Genomic DNA, 16,338 nt, shown 5'->3' with positions numbered 1-16,338 from the left:
TGAGGCTGAGATGGTGGGGTTAATTGGATGAGGTTATTCCTCTTGAGGTTGAACTCTGCAGTTTCAATCTGGCAGTTAAGGGCGGTGAGGCCTTCACCGCCCTTTTGTCAACATGTCGCATGCACACATGCCATACTTTATAGATGATATCCAGATAGCTTTGATATTTAAATTTCCTTTGACAAACGAATTGGATAAAATGATGTTCGGGTATTCTCATTGATCTATGCTTTTTGAACGCCTTATGCAACCTCTCACACCTTGCGGAAAGCAACCTCCTTCGGCAGGCGGAAGCTAGCGCAGAACATCTGCTTCTTGGGACTGACGAGCCTCACATTATGAATGGCAAGCTCAACTTCCTGGTCACCACTACCGCCAACACGGTCATCAATAGTGACCTTGTACCCAATGCGCTCAGAGATCCTCTGACAGATATCGATGTGGTCCTCAACCTCGTTATCAGAGTTTCCAGAGAAACAGTAGACATGAACCATAGGCAACTTCTGCTCAGTGTTTGGTGCAAAAAGTTCATCCTTGCCGCTGTAAACACCAGGGAAGGCATCGAGGAACTCAATGGCATCCGCAGGTAGGTTCATAACATAGTGATCGACAAAGGAAGGACGGGTATATTTGGGCGGTGGGGGAAGCTGTTCCTCTTCTCCAGCTTCAATCTTGCGCTTCTTATCCCGGCGGACCTTGTGCGGGATGGTAACAGTAACAGGTCCAGCTTCAAGAAGTCTGGTTCCCGAGGCACGCACAAAGTCCCGTCCGTCTTCGTTAAACGGCGTCACGAAGTCGGCCACCTTGTTGCGCTGCACTGCATCCTGCATCACCTCGTATCCGTGGGGGTTGAGGTCATTGGCCCAGACGAAGATCTTCTTCCGGCCTGCTGGCACGGCGAAGGGCCCTACACCCGCCATCACGTCGCATACCATCTCGCCGGGACGGAACTTCTCGACTAGACGGCGGTGCTCGGTTTCCAGACGGCTGTTCCAGTATACGCGGGAGTAGTCAAAGCGAAATTCGCAGTCTTGTTCGTGTTGAATGACGTTTAGGTCGTTCTTGCCTGCCAGTAGTTCGAATGGGAAGGTGCGGAATTGGCTGTGCGAGCCGACGTCTTCGGTCTTGTTGATCACGGTTTCGATGGTTGGATTTTTATCCATGAGGATCTCAGCGATTAGGTGCTTGTATGGGAAATAGTTTGCGCGGAGGTTAAGGTGCACTGTTGGGTCAGTATTGGAAGTATGAAGTATGGATAGCGGGAGTGCGTACAGACGTGGCCCACCTGCGTGAAGCCTTGAGGAATCTCATCCATGTCCTCAGGTAGAATGGAGTGGATAATTTCAGCTGTAACTATATCAGTATCGAGTAAATCCGCTGTGCAGGATGATGAGCATACCATATGTCCAGTAGTCATAATCCAATGTCAAATCATAGAATGCAAGATCAACAGTTCCCCTCTGGACAAGCTCTGAGATAGTTGGTGACCAAGTAGACTGATCTGTGAGATCCCATTAGCATGAGACCCTCATAATCGACCCTCAACTCAGCTCGACGCAACCCACCATCAGCCTTCAGATCCTCCCGCAACAACAAAGCCTTAAGTGAAGACCCATCGTTGCCCTCCATATGACGGACAGCATTAACGCGAGGAACAGCCAAGACATCATTGCTCTTGGTCAGCTCCTTGCGGATCTTCGCAATGTCGCTAGCTTTGAAAATCCGCGCGGCGGAGAGGGGCACGATTCGTTGGAAAAATGATCGGTCGAGCGTGCGCATGGCACGGTTGATGGGCGGTCGAAACATTTCCGGAAGCTCGCGATGAATCGGCCTGCGATCGTCCTTTTTTGACTCCATTGGAGGTAAAGGGGTTGCTATGGTAGTTTGCGATTTGTCGGTTGATCGGCGCTCGACGCGCATGGCAGCCGAGCGATTTATTTTCTTATCGGGCACGTGACCACATTTAGATCTATAGATCGAGCAGGACATAATGGCTCAAAGATGTTTGTACAATTATTCATAGATTTCAGCTCTGGCTAATATAGCTAAAAAATGTTCAGGCTTTTGCCACGTATTAAAGCGTTGTAGTGACCCTAAAAGATGATGTTGGGTGCAGACAATACACTGTACGCAACTCTATACGAGGAAAAATAACAGTTTAAAAATCTCTACGACGAATCTGAGTTCGAAAAAATTGGGCTCCGTCAATTTAACGACGCCTGAAAACAAGTCAAGAGCTTCTACACACAGCAACACACCCTCGAAATTGTAGCCTACAATCTCAAAGCATGCAACGGTTTCAAGAACAGATATGTGCCAAAAATGACAGTCTGGAAAGTTATGGAGAGACTCAACACCTTCATCAATGAATGTGACCCCGAAAATTCCGAATCGCAAATGATACACCTCCTCCAATCAGCCGAAGTAACCCGCAACTAAGGAAAGCCACGCTGGATGCAGCTTATGGGACTTATCCACAATCTGGGTAAACTGTTATTTTTCTTTGGTAAGCAAAGGTAGTGGGGTGTTGCTGGTGATACATTTGCTTGGGCTGTGCCTTCGACCAGAGGACTATCTTCGGGACTGAGTCTTTCAAGGATAATGAGGATTAACATAATCCTGTTTACGGTACCAAGTACGGCATCTACTCTCCTGACCGTGGGTGGGAGGATGTAATGCTTGCCTGGGGTTTGATGAGTATCTTTATCATATTGTTAAAGATCAGTCCCGTATTCCCAAGAAGGGGCTGGCTATGATTTAGTACCAGCCTTTTTATCCTTTGCATTGTGAGGGCGCTCATCAAGAGTTCATGAGTGAGCATGATTATAAGATGCTTGAGGCTGTGAGGGTGTTCAGTCCTTATGATTCGTATAGTCAGAGAGATGAGGTTCCTTTTCCTGAGAAATTGAAGATATGTTTGCTCTTTTGGCTTTCTTGTGATGGTGGCATTGCAGCCTTACTAATCGGAGCTTATTGATGAGTTCTTCCCCGAGAAGTTCATCATGCGGCAGTCGATTTTTTGTGCTGGGTCAGTTGTTATGGTGGGCGAACTGTGTCCGAACATATTTGTCGAGACAGTCTTTTGGCTCACTCTTCAGTTAGCATTCAAATACGAAACGTTTTCATTGTGATTTTCAGTTCTAATTTAAATTAACGTTAGTGGGACTTGGTGGACCGTGCAGCCACTGATACTATGGGGCAACCTAAAATTAAATCTAACTAGACAAGTGTAGATGCGAATCGGATTGTTGCTATATAGTCTCGACTGGTAAAATAGACGTAAGATTCAATTCCTATATTTTATCTAGACAAGGCAAATGCACCAAACACAAATTACAAGCTATCATATCATCGTAAAGTTCATGATGTAGTGATATCAAAATCACACATGCAAGCAGACACGTCTGTGTCACATTTATTGGACCTGTCTCCTTCAAGGGTGTTTCATGCCCTCAATAAGACTCCGATCCAGCTCTTTCTGAGCTTCCAAATTCGAAATACGCTCCTTCAACCTGACGATTTCGTCATCACGTTTCTTGAGCAACAGGCGCGACATGTCTCGTCCTTTGCTGATACCTTTGGTCCTAAGATCGTGCTGATTGAGCAGCGAGACCATCTCCTTCTGCGCATGACTTGGTAGCACGACACTATGCTTGTCCAGAACATCAAGTAAACTCTTCGACAGATCTGTCATGTCATATTTCGAGTCTGCGTAAAGGATATCGCTATATTTGCTTGGTGTAGGTGTCATGCATATTTCCACTGACGATGGAGGGAACTGTTCAGTGCGAGATGATCGGGATGAGAAAGGCGTGGCGAGAGCAGATTGAGTCCGAGAAGGGCTCATATTTGTGGCTTCGGAGGATTTCCTCTCCCCTGGGGAGGTAAATAAGTTTGTGCGGGCCACCTTCGATGGAAATTCGGGGTGGAAACTTGGCTGTGTTATGAAAGGCTCCGTAGCCTGGCTTGATGATAGCACATTCGTAAGTTCTTCGTTGTTATCGGAGTTGTCGTTCCATCCAAATTCATCGGAGGCCTCCGAAATCATTTTGGCTTTTGCCGTTTTTGGTGGGGAGATGAAGCTACGTTGAGGGTTGTCAACGAAGTGGCGCTCGGTCTGAGGGGTCATGAGACCATTGCTAAAGCGACCTGGTGTTCTTGGTTTGGAAGGTGTCAAAGTTAGAGGATCGACTTCGGATCGGGAGTTGGAAAGAACGGTTGCTTGTTCACGAATCTCGGCGTCACTAGCCCAAAGGAAGAACTTGCACTTGAGATGCTGAGGTTGATCGCAAGTCCAGACTGCTCACGTCAGCTAAAACTCTTATTTCGTCATATAGATACCACATACAGAACCTCCCTTGGTTTGCGCTCTGTTTCTTGACTTGGAACTGTTTAGCTAGGGGTCGATCTGGGCAGTTACAGCACCAGAGGCCATCTTTGAAGAGGCCAGGCGCCGACATTCGGGCATGCGGGGAAGATGGATGGTCTCTCTGGGGAGAAGCCATTATGTCTTTCTTACGCAAAGATGTGCTGAGGTTGAAAGAAGATGAAGTTGATGCCAAAGTCGCCATGGAGACGGGCTTATCGCTTATCGCCCCGGACTCTTGGCATCGTCATCTCCAACTGTCTCACTTCTACTTCACTTGAGACAAACACTGAGACACTTGCACTTTTGATCCATTTGCCTAATGTGGAGCTCCCCGCATGCTCTATTTCTGTCCGTCGAGGCTGAATCTGCATCTCCACGTCCAAGATACGAATTACAAACCTACGCTTATTGCGAAAAGCTCAACCCTATGCTTTTCCTCCTGAATAAACGGTCCAGATGCATACAACATGCACCAACCCAGAAGGACCACTCTCCAAAATCCCAAAAGAGCTCTATATCACCATATCGGATTTTCTTCCTGAGCTTGCCGACCTGAACGCCTTCACACGCACCAACAAAACAACCCACACCCTCTTAAACAGGATTCTCTACAAAAACGACGCCATATCTCCCGACCCAAAAGCTCTGTTCTGGGCCAGCACCTACAATAAAGCCTCAACAGCCCTCCTAGCCCTAAATGCAAATACAGACCTGAACTACAAAACAGACAGAGATCCCCGCCTAAGAGGATGTACCCCAATCCTCCTAGCATCCTTTTACAACAGCCTAGCGGTTCTAAAGCTTCTCTTGCTGAATGATGACGCAAATCCAAATATTCGCGACCACAAATGGATCAGACCGCCAATTTCCTGGGCCGCAAAACAAGGCCACACAGAGATCGTGCAGGCACTCCTCGCAGACTCACGAACAGATGTCAATCTTCAAGATAAATCCGGTGATACGGCGCTAATGATCTGCGTAGATCATCATCCCACCATTTTGGCGACACTTTTACTCAGTGGACAGGCTGATCCGCGAATTGCGAATCGGCATGGGCGGACGCCATTGTCGCGTGCTGCTCGTGATTTTAACTGTGATATGGGGCTGTTGCTTGCGAGGCATGTGCGATTGATCCTCGATGGGGATGATAGTGCGAAGCACTGCCAGCATGTGTTTTTTTATGCGGCTGTGAGGGGCCACGCTGATGTTGTCGAGTATTTGGTCAAGTTTTTCAGTGAAAAGTTGGATCCGAATGCTGATGGAGAGAGGGATGGTCGAGCGGCTTTTTCTTATGCCGATGGGCAGCGGTATGGACGTGGTGCGTTTACTATTGCCGCTGCGGCCGGGAACCTGGACGTTGTGAGGATATTGCTTGGTTGGGAGGCTACCGATCCCAATTTGCAAACGCACTGGAAGAGGCAGACGCCATTGTTTACGGCTGCTGAGGAGGGCAGGGTGGATATGGTTGATTTGTTGGTTGGATGTGACCGGGTTGGTCTCGAGATTGCTGATATGCATGGGACGACACCGCTGGGGGTTGCTGCGTATGGAAATCACGAGACGGTCGTGAGACGGCTATTGAGTGGGCCGCGGAAGGCTGATCCTAATGCCCGTGATGAGAACGGGCAGACACCGCTATTTAACGCTGCGTTTTGTGGGCATTTAGGAGTTGTGAAAACACTACTAGAAGCGGAAGGAATTAATCCTGGCCTAAGAGATGCAGAGAGGAAGTCGCCTCTGGAAGTGGCGAGGGAGAATCAGCACTATGAGGTCGCGGAGGCATTAGATGATAGGTAATTCATATTGAAACAGCAAACTTGACAGGGAGAATGCGATAGACCGAACACTGTATAGCACAGCATATGTGGTAGAAATGCATGCAATGCAGGAGACTACCGGCCTCGACTCTCGCATATCGTGCCACAGCACTTGAGATGCCAAATTGGGTTGAAGATCACAGTAAAAACCGAATGCCAATTTTCTCTTAAATAGTGTTTATTACTGAAGCTCAAATTCTGCTGTGTACAAAAGACACAGGCCTCAGAAATCATGCTCGAGCTTTGTCTAGAAGCGGGTGGTGGTATACCACTCTGCTTCATGTCAAAAATGAAAAAGGCATCAGGCTGGGGGACTATGAAAACAACAAAAGGAGTGCCTCCGTAGGAGAGAGGGAAGAATAAGTATAGTGACTCCTCCAACGAGGAACAGCAGACTAAAAGGCCTATGAACTCGGGCAAGGAAACAGAGGATGCGTCCTGGTCCCGAAGATAGCAATGCTATGATACCTTCTTGCCCAATCTCCCAAAACGACTTCTTGTCTCACTTTTCTTAAATCTCTCTAAGTCTTCACTTCTCACGCCCTCACTTTCCCAAGTCTCTTTGCATCTTCACTTTCCCACTACCAAACTTCAAACATTATGGAGTCCCTCTCGATGGAGGTGTTGTTGATGGTATTGTGCTATGCCCTTCAACCGCAGGGAAACGACCTAAGAGCTCCCATAGCCCCATATGCGACTGTCAACCGTCGCTGGCAGGCAGTCATTGAGGAGTGTACATTCGGTTCAATCCGCATCTACACTGCAACCAGGCTTAAAGAATTCCAACGGCTATTCGGAAAGCTACCCAAAAATTCACACAGAAAGTTCTGCATCCAGAAAATTGATCTCCTGGTCGAGCTTGAACCATACGACAAGAAAGCGAATGCCCATTACGAGACGGATGAGGAGAATCAGAGAAACAATAAGATCTTCAGAACAGCCATCAGCTCTTTGTTCGAAGTTCTGGCATCCTGGCCAGACAATGTTGAACTTGAACTCATTATCGAGGCACAGTCGCCGAGCGATGATCTCGCTTGCAAGGATCCGGAGGTATTCTTGCAACGGATTCAAGCCGCAAGATCACGGGGGGGCGATGTTCTTGGGGACCGATACAACAGACGTTACCTGAAATTCTTTGAAGAGTCCGGCCATACCCCATCAATCCATGCAGTCACTACTCTCCAGATAAAGGGGACCTCTGGAAGGCGCTTGATTGAGCCAGCATCGTGCGCTTTGATTGCATCTAAACTGCCACGCTTATTCCATCTCGATCTGAATTTGGTGGATGAATGCAAACGTGACGAAGGATTGAGAAAGCAGCTTCGAGACGATAAGCTCTACCAGAAATACTCCAACCATGATATGCTAAGCCTCTTTTCAGACTTTGCGATTGCCCTTCGCCGCGTGCCTCCTAATATACAAGGACTTTGCCTAAAATTCGCATACAATCCTCCCCGTGACCACAACTATCCCCCGCCCATTTTGGCAGAAGGTGAGACAGATTTGTTAAGCACTCACTTACGGGAAGTTTCCCGGAATCTAAGCTACCTGAACATTGAATCGACTGTGATAGGGCCAGAGCTCTTCTGGCCCTTGAATTCGCAAGACAAATCCTCTGGCCTCCCGTCCTGGCCACATTTGACCTCTTTCGTGGTTGGATACGCACCAGTGACACCATTTGGGCAATGGCTCTTTGAGAGACCATCTGAAAGCCTAGAAGATGACGTCGAGGCTAATGAGGGCGCGAATGGCGTTGATGAACGTGAATGGCAGCCCGGATTCCCATGGACAGCACCTGAAGACCGTAAGATCAACAACTTTCGAACCAATACCATCATGCGATTCGCCAACAATCTTTACATGTCGGCTGGCCAGGCGGCCCTCCAGATGCCAAAATTGGAATCGATGACTCTGGCCACTGCCGGGAGCCATAACCCACGGCAAGTTTTCAAGTACACAGTGGCAAATGGAGTAGCAAAGCTCACTTGGTCTCATGTGGATTTTATTGGTCTCTTTTTATTAAAATACCAAGTTGGCTGGGCGGGATTGAGGAGGGTCATCGAATGGTTCCAGCCAGATGAACAGGTGTTGGAGCTTTGGAAGAAGGTAGCATTCCAGCATACCGGGGGAGAGCTTCAGATTTACTTTGTTGATTCGAAGAATACGGAGCTGGGGAATCTCTTATAAGGACAGTTTTCTCTCTGCTTAACAACCACCTTCCTTTACATCATCTCTGCCGTCCGTCATTTCCAAACTGCATGGATACCATAACCACACAATATCTGAAAACAGAATACGCTTTGAGACCAGCAGACTTATAAACAACATCATCGGCCGCAAAGTATACATACGCAGTTGTAGCTGCCAGATTTTCGAAGGCTTTTGCCCCCGTGATGTTTCAATCCTTGCAAGCAATGCAAGGAAGATTATTATGAAGCCAATGATATTTCCACGCTGGTATAATTAATTTTGACACAGAAGAGCCACCATTGTAGAGCAATCAGCATAATTGAACCAGCAGCAAAGAATCCACATTGGATATTTCGTTCGTCTCTGCTTAAGGCTTTGATCTTGTTTCGGGATGTGTAGACAGCTGCTCCAGAATAGTAGCAAGTCGGACTGAACGGCAGCACCCAGAAGCGAGGGCGAAATAAGGAAGAACAACTGGCTGAGAGATAAGCAAACGTACTGTAATCTTTCTGTTTCAGATATGCCTTTCCAATAAGTTCGCTTCTGCAATAGGCAACGCCTTCTTACGGTACCATGAAAACCAGAAGGAAAGATCTAAAGTGTATGTTCACTTGTTAAATCAATCCTCCAAGACTTATTTATCAAAGCACCGTCTACCCTAGCCAAACAAAACCCAATACAATTCAACCCAAAAAGGAAGCAAGGTATATGTATAAGTATATCAAATCTTTGATAAAAAAAAAGCAAAGCATAGAGAAGCCATATCTTGGCGGTATCATGATCAGAACTATGCTAGCAAAAGAAATTACTCTAAACATCTCCATCCGCATCCCTTTCGCTCCAGCGCTTCTAGCTTAATCCGCAAGCACATGTCGCAACATGACAACAAATGGTTCACCCAGCTTAAGGATCTCAGTAACCTCCGGCTTAACAGGTTCACCAGCTGTACGACGGAGTTGATCCTGTTTCTTTGTGCGGCGGCGACGCTCGACGGCGATGGGGTCGTCCATGTCTTCGTCTTCTGTGTCTTCGTCTGAGGCGTCGGATGCTTCGTCTGAGATTGTGAGGTCTTCTAGGTCGCCCTGGTAAGTTGGTTAGTATGATTGTTCAATTTAGAGTGAGTCTCGGGGTGGTGGGAATACATACCTCATCAAGACCGAAATCACCACTGCGGAAGGCGCCTGTGCCGGGAATGGCATCTCCACCTGTACCCTCAGCAGCCATCTTCTGGCGGGTCTTGTTCAAGTGCCAGCGCTTGCGGTCTTCCTGCCACTTGATCAAGGCGTTGATTTCGTTCAGGGCGATTTCTTTATCGACTTGGCCGACGCCAACGGCTCCTTGGAATAGGGCGTTGATGTCCATCTTTCCTCCTGCGGGTCCATTGCGCAAGAAGTCGAGAATTTCTTCGATCCAAGACATCAGAGATTGGAACAGACCATTGTCATGCTGGTGTACTTCATGGATGAATTTGTAGAAGTTGGCTTCGTGACGAGCGCACAGGTCGATGAAGGCCTGTACTGTCTGGTTTGGATCAGCTGAGGCATCCTGGCGCTGGGCACTCTCAATAACGCTAATGGCGTCGTCGGCGAATTGTGCAAAGTCGGTGATACTGCTGTATACATTGGCAGACTTGTAAACGCGGACCAGGGGTTCGTAGAAGATGGTGAAGAGATCCCGGAAAAGCTGCAATGTGACAGGCTCTTCAACGATGCTCAGCATCATAGCCTTATCGCGTTGGCGGGTGTAGAGCTTGAGTAGCTGCTTCATGTGAGCGAACCATTGGGCACCCTGTTGCATTTCCACGTCGACATTATCGACGGCGTAGTTCCAGGCAACGTAGCCGTTGAATACCTTTCCAATCTGCTCTGGTGTGAGCTCCGGGGAGATGAGTTCAGAGCGAAGAATGGCGACAATCAGATCAACGTCATCGGCCACAGCCTCTGCTCTAATCTCGTTCTTGATTTCTTCCTCGGCGTCTGCAAAGGCCTTAAGCTTCTTGGTGAGGACGTCATCTTCGACCTTGGCAGCCAGCGAGTTGATGTGTCGCTGGAAGTCTTTGATGCTCTCATTCAGTGTCAAGGAGAAGATGCGCTGCAGGAGTGACCGCGAACCGAAGGGCTGAGCCATGAACAGGTCAAGAACACCAGACATGACTGCGGCAGGGTTGGCAATACGAATGACATTCTTCATCAGGGTATAAGGAACGAGGCCGTGAATCCGTTTCGCCTGTGCAAAAAGTTCGGGAGAGTTATCTTCAGCAAGGAACAGGTGGTAAATCGTCGCAGCAACCTCAATACGAAGCCACTCAGCAAACTTCTGATATTGCGGGCTGAGATCTGGAATAGAAGGCTTCTCTCGGATCTCGGCAAAGAGCTTTGTCAATCCATTGCTCTCGACAATATCCCGACGGAACTGCTCCATGTAAACGTCCAACTCGGCAGCTCGCTGCCTGGCGATTTCATAAAAGCGTTTTTGCTCCTCAATTCTCACCGCATCCATGGCTTTCCGCTTCTGAACATCAAGATGTTCTTCCTCATTCAACTTGATGGAACGGGCAGTCAAAAATTCTTCCATGGCTTTGGATTCCGCAATGCGCTTATTCTGCAATACTGTGCGCAGGAACGCGCGCAGCGACACACGCTGTTCCTCGCGATATAACACAGTCTCTCTTGATACATCGGTCGTTGATGCGCGGGGTGATTTGGTTGATCGCATCGAACTTCGTGAAATCGATCGTCGAACGCTACCCTGTGATGGGGCAAGGGTGCGCGAGGAAGGGAGCTCTTCGGGCATGCTGGTACCTTGTGTGGAAAGAGAAGAAACTGAAGAAGCATCGTCATCGCCATTTGACCCAAACCAACTCGAGGTGGAGGTCTTGTTCTTGCGAGGAAGAGGAGGGAGATGTTTGCCAGGCATTTCAGTCCTCAATCTCTTATGGAGCTTAACAAACTCTCCATATCTCCTCCCAACATGGAAATCGTCCTTACCATCTTGGCGAACTCGAATAAGGAATTCCTGTCCAGATTGTAAGCAAACATCGTCGAAACAAAAAGATCTCAGGGAGGTATCGCTTACTGCGTGTTGATGGTATCGCATTGTCCGCTTGACAGAGGTCGTCCGAACAGCGGCAACATTCACTTCCCAACCATTTATCGAATTGCCCTCGGGCATATTGACCAGCAAGCCCGAATCCTGAGCTCCACGCTCCACAATCTCCATCTCGGAGAACTGAATGCGCTCTTCATACCCAGATGCGGTCGGCACGCCGGAAACCATCATCAACTCAACGAGCTTCTCGCATTTCCGAGCCAACTTCCGACGCTTTGTTTCCTCCAACCGATCCTCCGAGGACGAGACATGTTTATTGGCGAAAGATTCCAAGAACTATACCGCGAACAGCCAGTCAGCACACCACCCCGCTATAACCTGAGAGGAACCCAAGAAACTCACAATTTGCAACTTATCCTGCCAAAACTCTTTCTCCCGTGCCTGGTCTAAGAACGGGAAATTCCGCACATGATGCACAAAGATATACCGCAAAATAGGAAGCTCCGAGTCAACAGGCGCAACCTCACCAAACTCAGACCTAAACGGCGCACCGAATCGCTGCAATGCTGTCGGGGAATTCAACTCGGAGATTTCGCCGCGGACTTGTCGGGCAATGAGCTCGCGCTTAAGGTCTGCCGGTTACCCCACTAGTCAGCAACTGCAACTGCAGATATACGCCAGAAAGAGGCCCGTTCTCCATTTCTCTTTCCATCGCGATTGTTTTCTTGATTCACTCACAGTGTTCTTGCTTTCCAGTTAGGATCTGGCCTGACGGGGCGGCGGGTTGCGCAGACGCAGACACATCTCCATCTCCGCCCTTGCCGCTCTGGAATGCAGGATCAGACGCTTGTGATTCGGGCATTGTGAAATGATATCGGCACTCCTCTTAGGAGCTTAGGAGTGAGGAATCTGAGTATGCTTTCCCGTGGAGGAAATCGAAATCAACACCGACAACGTAAAGCGGCGCTTGCGATAGTTTTGATCGTAAAACGAGGGGAATGCGTCTGCCTAACAAGGCCAGTTGGCGCCGAAATACCAACAGCGGCTAGAACAAGCCGATGGGAATACACAAGCTCTTTAATTCAAATCTTGGAGAGGGAAAGAGAAAGTGAATGAATGGGGAAGCGGGAAAGGAGGCGGAGAAGATGAGAGATGTCGTCACCCGCTGACTTGCCTGCAGTTTGTAGGGCTGTTGCTAACCTTGGAACTTTTAACTGCGCCCCGGCACTATTATATTCTGATCGGCTTTCCTGACGCGGCCTGCTTTTTTTATTGTCTCCACTAGCTTTTGAGCCTTACAATCAGATCGTGGGTTTCAAGTGCCAAGCCTGATTATTGTGTTGCCTACTGGCTTTTGCGCCTTATGAGGCGGGGATTGTTCTCGGCTTCTGTCATGGACTTGACAGGGTGTTGACTGATCTTAGTATTGTTATTCAGTCCGCGTGACCACCTGGGCGTCAACCTCTACCTGGCAATTTATAGAACTATTGGTATGATGGACATGGACATGTGGAGGACATGTAGATGAAAAAAAAATCACGTGGAGATTTCTGTGGACTAACTAAAGATATATGAATACGAATACGTAGAGCCTTATTATCATCGCTGGGTCGCTGGGGAACAGGGAAAAAAATGGCAAACAAGGTGCCATATTGTGGGTCCACCTCTTTTACTTGAAATCCATCTCCATGTTGTCGCGGGGCAAGTAGTGGCCCTGGATGGGCTGGCCGTTCCACGTACTCATGAGAGCGCGCTGCTGCTCATTGAGGGAGTGGAACATGGTCTGCTGGGTACGGTGGTACTGCATCGCCTCGTTGCTGTTGGTCTGCGTCATGCGCGGAGCATGGCCCATCTGGGATGGGTCAAACAGAGTGAAGTCGTTTCCAGCCTGGGGCTGGAGAGCGTACTCGTAGCGCTCTGAGAGGGTATCGCCGACATTGGAGGAATCGGGGGAATACAGCATGGCGTTGCCCTGGGCACCGGGAGAAAGGCCAGAGACCTTGTTGGGAAGGCCGTAGGACAGATGATTGTTGTTCATCTGGGCATACTCGTTTGAGTAACCCTTCATGGCCTCCATGGGGTGGGTAGGTGCCTGCATACGCATGGACATGGCGTTGTACTCCTCGTTGAGGGGGTACTCCAGGTTGTTCCACTCAAGGTCGAAGTTGATGCTGTCAGTTCCAGCAAGGGGAGATCCATCAAACGAGACAGGTCCCATCAGGTCGGGAACAGACTCGGACGAAGGAACAGACATGGAGTTCATGGACTGGCGATGCATTTCCAGCGCCGGGATCAGACCATTTGGATCACCAGCCCCAAATTGAGCCTGGAAACCATCCAAGTTCATCGAGGTTGGGAAAGAGTTGACATCATTCATCAAGTAAGGCGGGGATTCGCCGAACAAGGGGAAGTCGTCACTATGAGGCGCAGGAGGCTCTGCAAAGTTGAAGTTGGGTTCAGGCCAGTTATAGGTCTGGTCACTGGGGGAGGGGCTGGGGCCAGTGATTGGAGTAGCAAAGTCGGTGGCCTTGGAAGCGGGAGTAGAGACACTGGGGGTCTGAGGGGTAGCCTGAACAGAGGAATCACGCTTGCTGCCAGTGCTACCACTGCGACCATTGTTCTTGGATCGGACATATTTCCATCCATGGGCCTTCTCCATGTGCTGCTTGCAGTTGCTCGAACGCTTCGAGGCATAGGTGCATGGCTCAAAGCCGCAGCGGAAAAGCTTGGGAGCATCGGAGTGCTTGTCGTTCATGTGGCGGTCACGCTCTTTCTCGGTGGGCCAGCCAACCTTGAAATATTTGCAAGAAGTATCCTCGCACTTCCAGGGGCGAGAGTGGGTCTTCTCGTGTTTGCTATAAGAAGTCAGAATGGGCGACTTGAGTTGAAATAGTATAATTGACTTACGTCAAGTCACAAGGGCGCTTGAACACCTTGTCACAGTGGGAACACTTCTGGTTAATGTCCATAGGAGGGGCATTCTTCTTGCGGCGAGCCATCGAGCGCTGAACGCCTTCATCAACGGCATCGTCGAGGTTGATGGTGCGCTTAATAGAGCTAGACAAGACGGAAGAATCCACCTCATAAGGTTTGCCAGTCAGCATGGAAATCGGCTTTCCATCTTGCATGACAACAAGTTCCAGAGGCTTTCCATCCTTGGAAACGCCATGTTCGAGATGAGCTTGGTGCACACTATATCGTCACATGTCGAATTAGCGAGACTGCGTATTTGGGGCGAGAGCGGTGCCTTGGGATCAAAGGGCAATACATACAGGTTGGATTTCTCTTCGGGCTTACCGCCCCGGGTTGCTTGAACCCGTTCGCGCTCCGCGCGAATCATGGCGGCGTATCGACGGACCTGTGAAACAAGATCGATGAAGTATCCGTTAGTGTAAGGGCGATCGGCAGGTAGTCGTTGATCGCGGTCGTTAAGATGAGACGCCGAAGTATGCAAGCATTGAATCGTGAACTCGCAGAAGTTGAGATACGAGATTCGCGTGTTTGCCGACTTCTTTATAAAGCAAAAAAAGAGATAAGTCGCCAAAACTCCAATAACCCATTGAGAACAGAATCTGAACTTACCGGTGCCAACCATAATAGGGTCTTCTCAAGATCGCGCAGGCAGACAATCTGCTTATTGACAATTCGCTGAGGAATGCTTCGCACGAGTGGATGGAATGGTTTGAGACGAGGTTCTTTGAGAATGGGTACTAGAACATAACGTTCAATCTGCTTGCAGGCAGCGGGGCCTAGTTGACGTTTGGAAGAGGATCCTGAATCAAAGGCGGCGATGGATTTTGTAATGGCAGATTGTTTATCGCGAATACCATTGTCTGGTATTGGTTAGGGCATGGAACTTCAATAAGAGAACAATCCGGAAACAATGTAAATGAACTCACCTTTGCTTGAATCAGAGAGCTCTTCTTCGCTGCTCACAGAGGATCCAATGCCACTGTCAGAGTCGTGGCTATGGTCTTGCTCTTGCTCTGTCTTCTTCTCGGTTGGAGCGGGGTTCGACATGGAATTAGAGCTTCTGCGCACACTATCAGGCACAGTGTTTCCGGAACTCTTATGCTTATCCTCGTTGTTGCTGAGACTAAGACGGCCAAGGATAGAAGTCATACGCTCCTCGGCAGCGGTGATGGCTTCCAAGGATGTGGGCGAACGACGAGGCAGTGAGCGAAGGTTCAAGACCGGGTCGTTGTCACTGGACGGTGGCGAGGTGGGAGTAGAGAAGGTCTCTCCTTTCTTCAGGCGCATTTGGGAAGATTCAGCAGAGTCGGTCGACAGGGTGGGAAGTTCAGTGTTTAAGGGCCGGCGACGCGGGTGCAGCCGCGATGGCTCTGGTTGGGCGGACGACATTATTGGCGGTACTGCATCAACCCAGGCGTTAGCACATTGATCCCAACAGGAAAGAGCAGGGTATTACGGCTGATTGGCTGGCTCCATGACTCACAATAGATCGGTGTCCAGATGATTCGAGAAGTGACGTACGGTCGAGTCAGAGAGTAAGCCTCTGAGTTTGACTCCGATGGTATATATACCACACCCCACTGCTCTTAGATGATCTAAAGCGACGGATCTCAACACACTTCAAGAGGCGCACGGCGGTGGAGATCTATCACGATCGATAGTCTGATAATTTCCGGGAGCACATACACTCCTGAACCAAAAGTGTCGGAGGGATCGGAATACTTCAAAACGGGTGTCGAAGGCGTATCGGATTGACACAACCAGCCAGTACAGATTTCAGCCTTCAACGGCGATCGTCCAAAAGAATACGATACCCCAGATTAAAGATGCGATGATTTCCAGTATCTGAATATCAGGAGCGATAACGTCTGAAATGGCGGACAGCCCCACTATACGAGGCGGTAGTGGAAGTTCGTGAAGGCAGCTATGGAGGACCAAAAG

General features: G+C 49.0%; 6 protein-coding genes across 6 annotated transcripts; 2 read left to right on the top strand and 4 right to left on the bottom strand.

Annotated features, from left to right (window-relative positions):
- Nucleotides 1–254: 254 nt before the first annotated feature.
- Nucleotides 255–1,920, bottom strand: trm5 (tRNA (guanine) methyltransferase; the record flags this gene model as incomplete). The annotated part of the gene is made up of 4 exons (XM_058463527.1): nucleotides 255–1,222; nucleotides 1,273–1,347; nucleotides 1,400–1,501; nucleotides 1,566–1,920. 4 exons carry the CDS (start codon nucleotides 1,918–1,920, stop codon nucleotides 255–257), a joined length of 1,500 nt encoding a protein of 499 aa, XP_058320005.1.
- A 1,513-nt stretch (nucleotides 1,921–3,433) lies between these two features.
- Nucleotides 3,434–4,505, bottom strand: N7508_005460 (uncharacterized protein; the record flags this gene model as incomplete). Its single annotated transcript, XM_058463526.1, has 2 exons — nucleotides 3,434–4,299; nucleotides 4,349–4,505. The coding sequence occupies 2 exons, from the start codon at nucleotides 4,503–4,505 to the stop codon at nucleotides 3,434–3,436; spliced, it is 1,023 nt and encodes a 340-aa protein (XP_058320004.1).
- Nucleotides 4,506–4,825: 320 nt separating this feature from the next.
- On the top strand, nucleotides 4,826–6,166 carry N7508_005459 (uncharacterized protein; the record flags this gene model as incomplete). The annotated part of the gene is made up of 1 exon (XM_058463525.1): nucleotides 4,826–6,166. The coding sequence occupies one exon, from the start codon at nucleotides 4,826–4,828 to the stop codon at nucleotides 6,164–6,166; it is 1,341 nt and encodes a 446-aa protein (XP_058320003.1).
- Nucleotides 6,167–6,786: 620 nt separating this feature from the next.
- Nucleotides 6,787–8,373, top strand: N7508_005458 (uncharacterized protein; the record flags this gene model as incomplete). Its single annotated transcript, XM_058463524.1, has 1 exon — nucleotides 6,787–8,373. One exon carries the CDS (start codon nucleotides 6,787–6,789, stop codon nucleotides 8,371–8,373), a length of 1,587 nt encoding a protein of 528 aa, XP_058320002.1.
- An 857-nt stretch (nucleotides 8,374–9,230) lies between these two features.
- On the bottom strand, nucleotides 9,231–12,286 carry N7508_005457 (PX domain-containing protein; the record flags this gene model as incomplete). Its single annotated transcript, XM_058463523.1, has 5 exons — nucleotides 9,231–9,458; nucleotides 9,523–11,391; nucleotides 11,452–11,760; nucleotides 11,827–12,056; nucleotides 12,163–12,286. The coding sequence occupies 5 exons, from the start codon at nucleotides 12,284–12,286 to the stop codon at nucleotides 9,231–9,233; spliced, it is 2,760 nt and encodes a 919-aa protein (XP_058320001.1).
- An 807-nt stretch (nucleotides 12,287–13,093) lies between these two features.
- Nucleotides 13,094–15,786, bottom strand: ace1 (putative C2H2 transcription factor (Ace1); the record flags this gene model as incomplete). The annotated part of the gene is made up of 5 exons (XM_058463522.1): nucleotides 13,094–14,279; nucleotides 14,332–14,616; nucleotides 14,697–14,935; nucleotides 15,007–15,257; nucleotides 15,324–15,786. The coding sequence occupies 5 exons, from the start codon at nucleotides 15,784–15,786 to the stop codon at nucleotides 13,094–13,096; spliced, it is 2,424 nt and encodes an 807-aa protein (XP_058320000.1).
- Between the last annotated feature and the right edge of the window lie 552 nt (nucleotides 15,787–16,338).

Source organism: Penicillium antarcticum, assembly GCF_028974205.1.
Source record: "Penicillium antarcticum strain IBT 31339 chromosome Unknown utg000005l_segment0_segment0, whole genome shotgun sequence".
NCBI classification, from domain to species: domain Eukaryota; kingdom Fungi; phylum Ascomycota; class Eurotiomycetes; order Eurotiales; family Aspergillaceae; genus Penicillium; species Penicillium antarcticum.
This window is presented reverse-complemented; position numbering and strand designations above follow the sequence as displayed.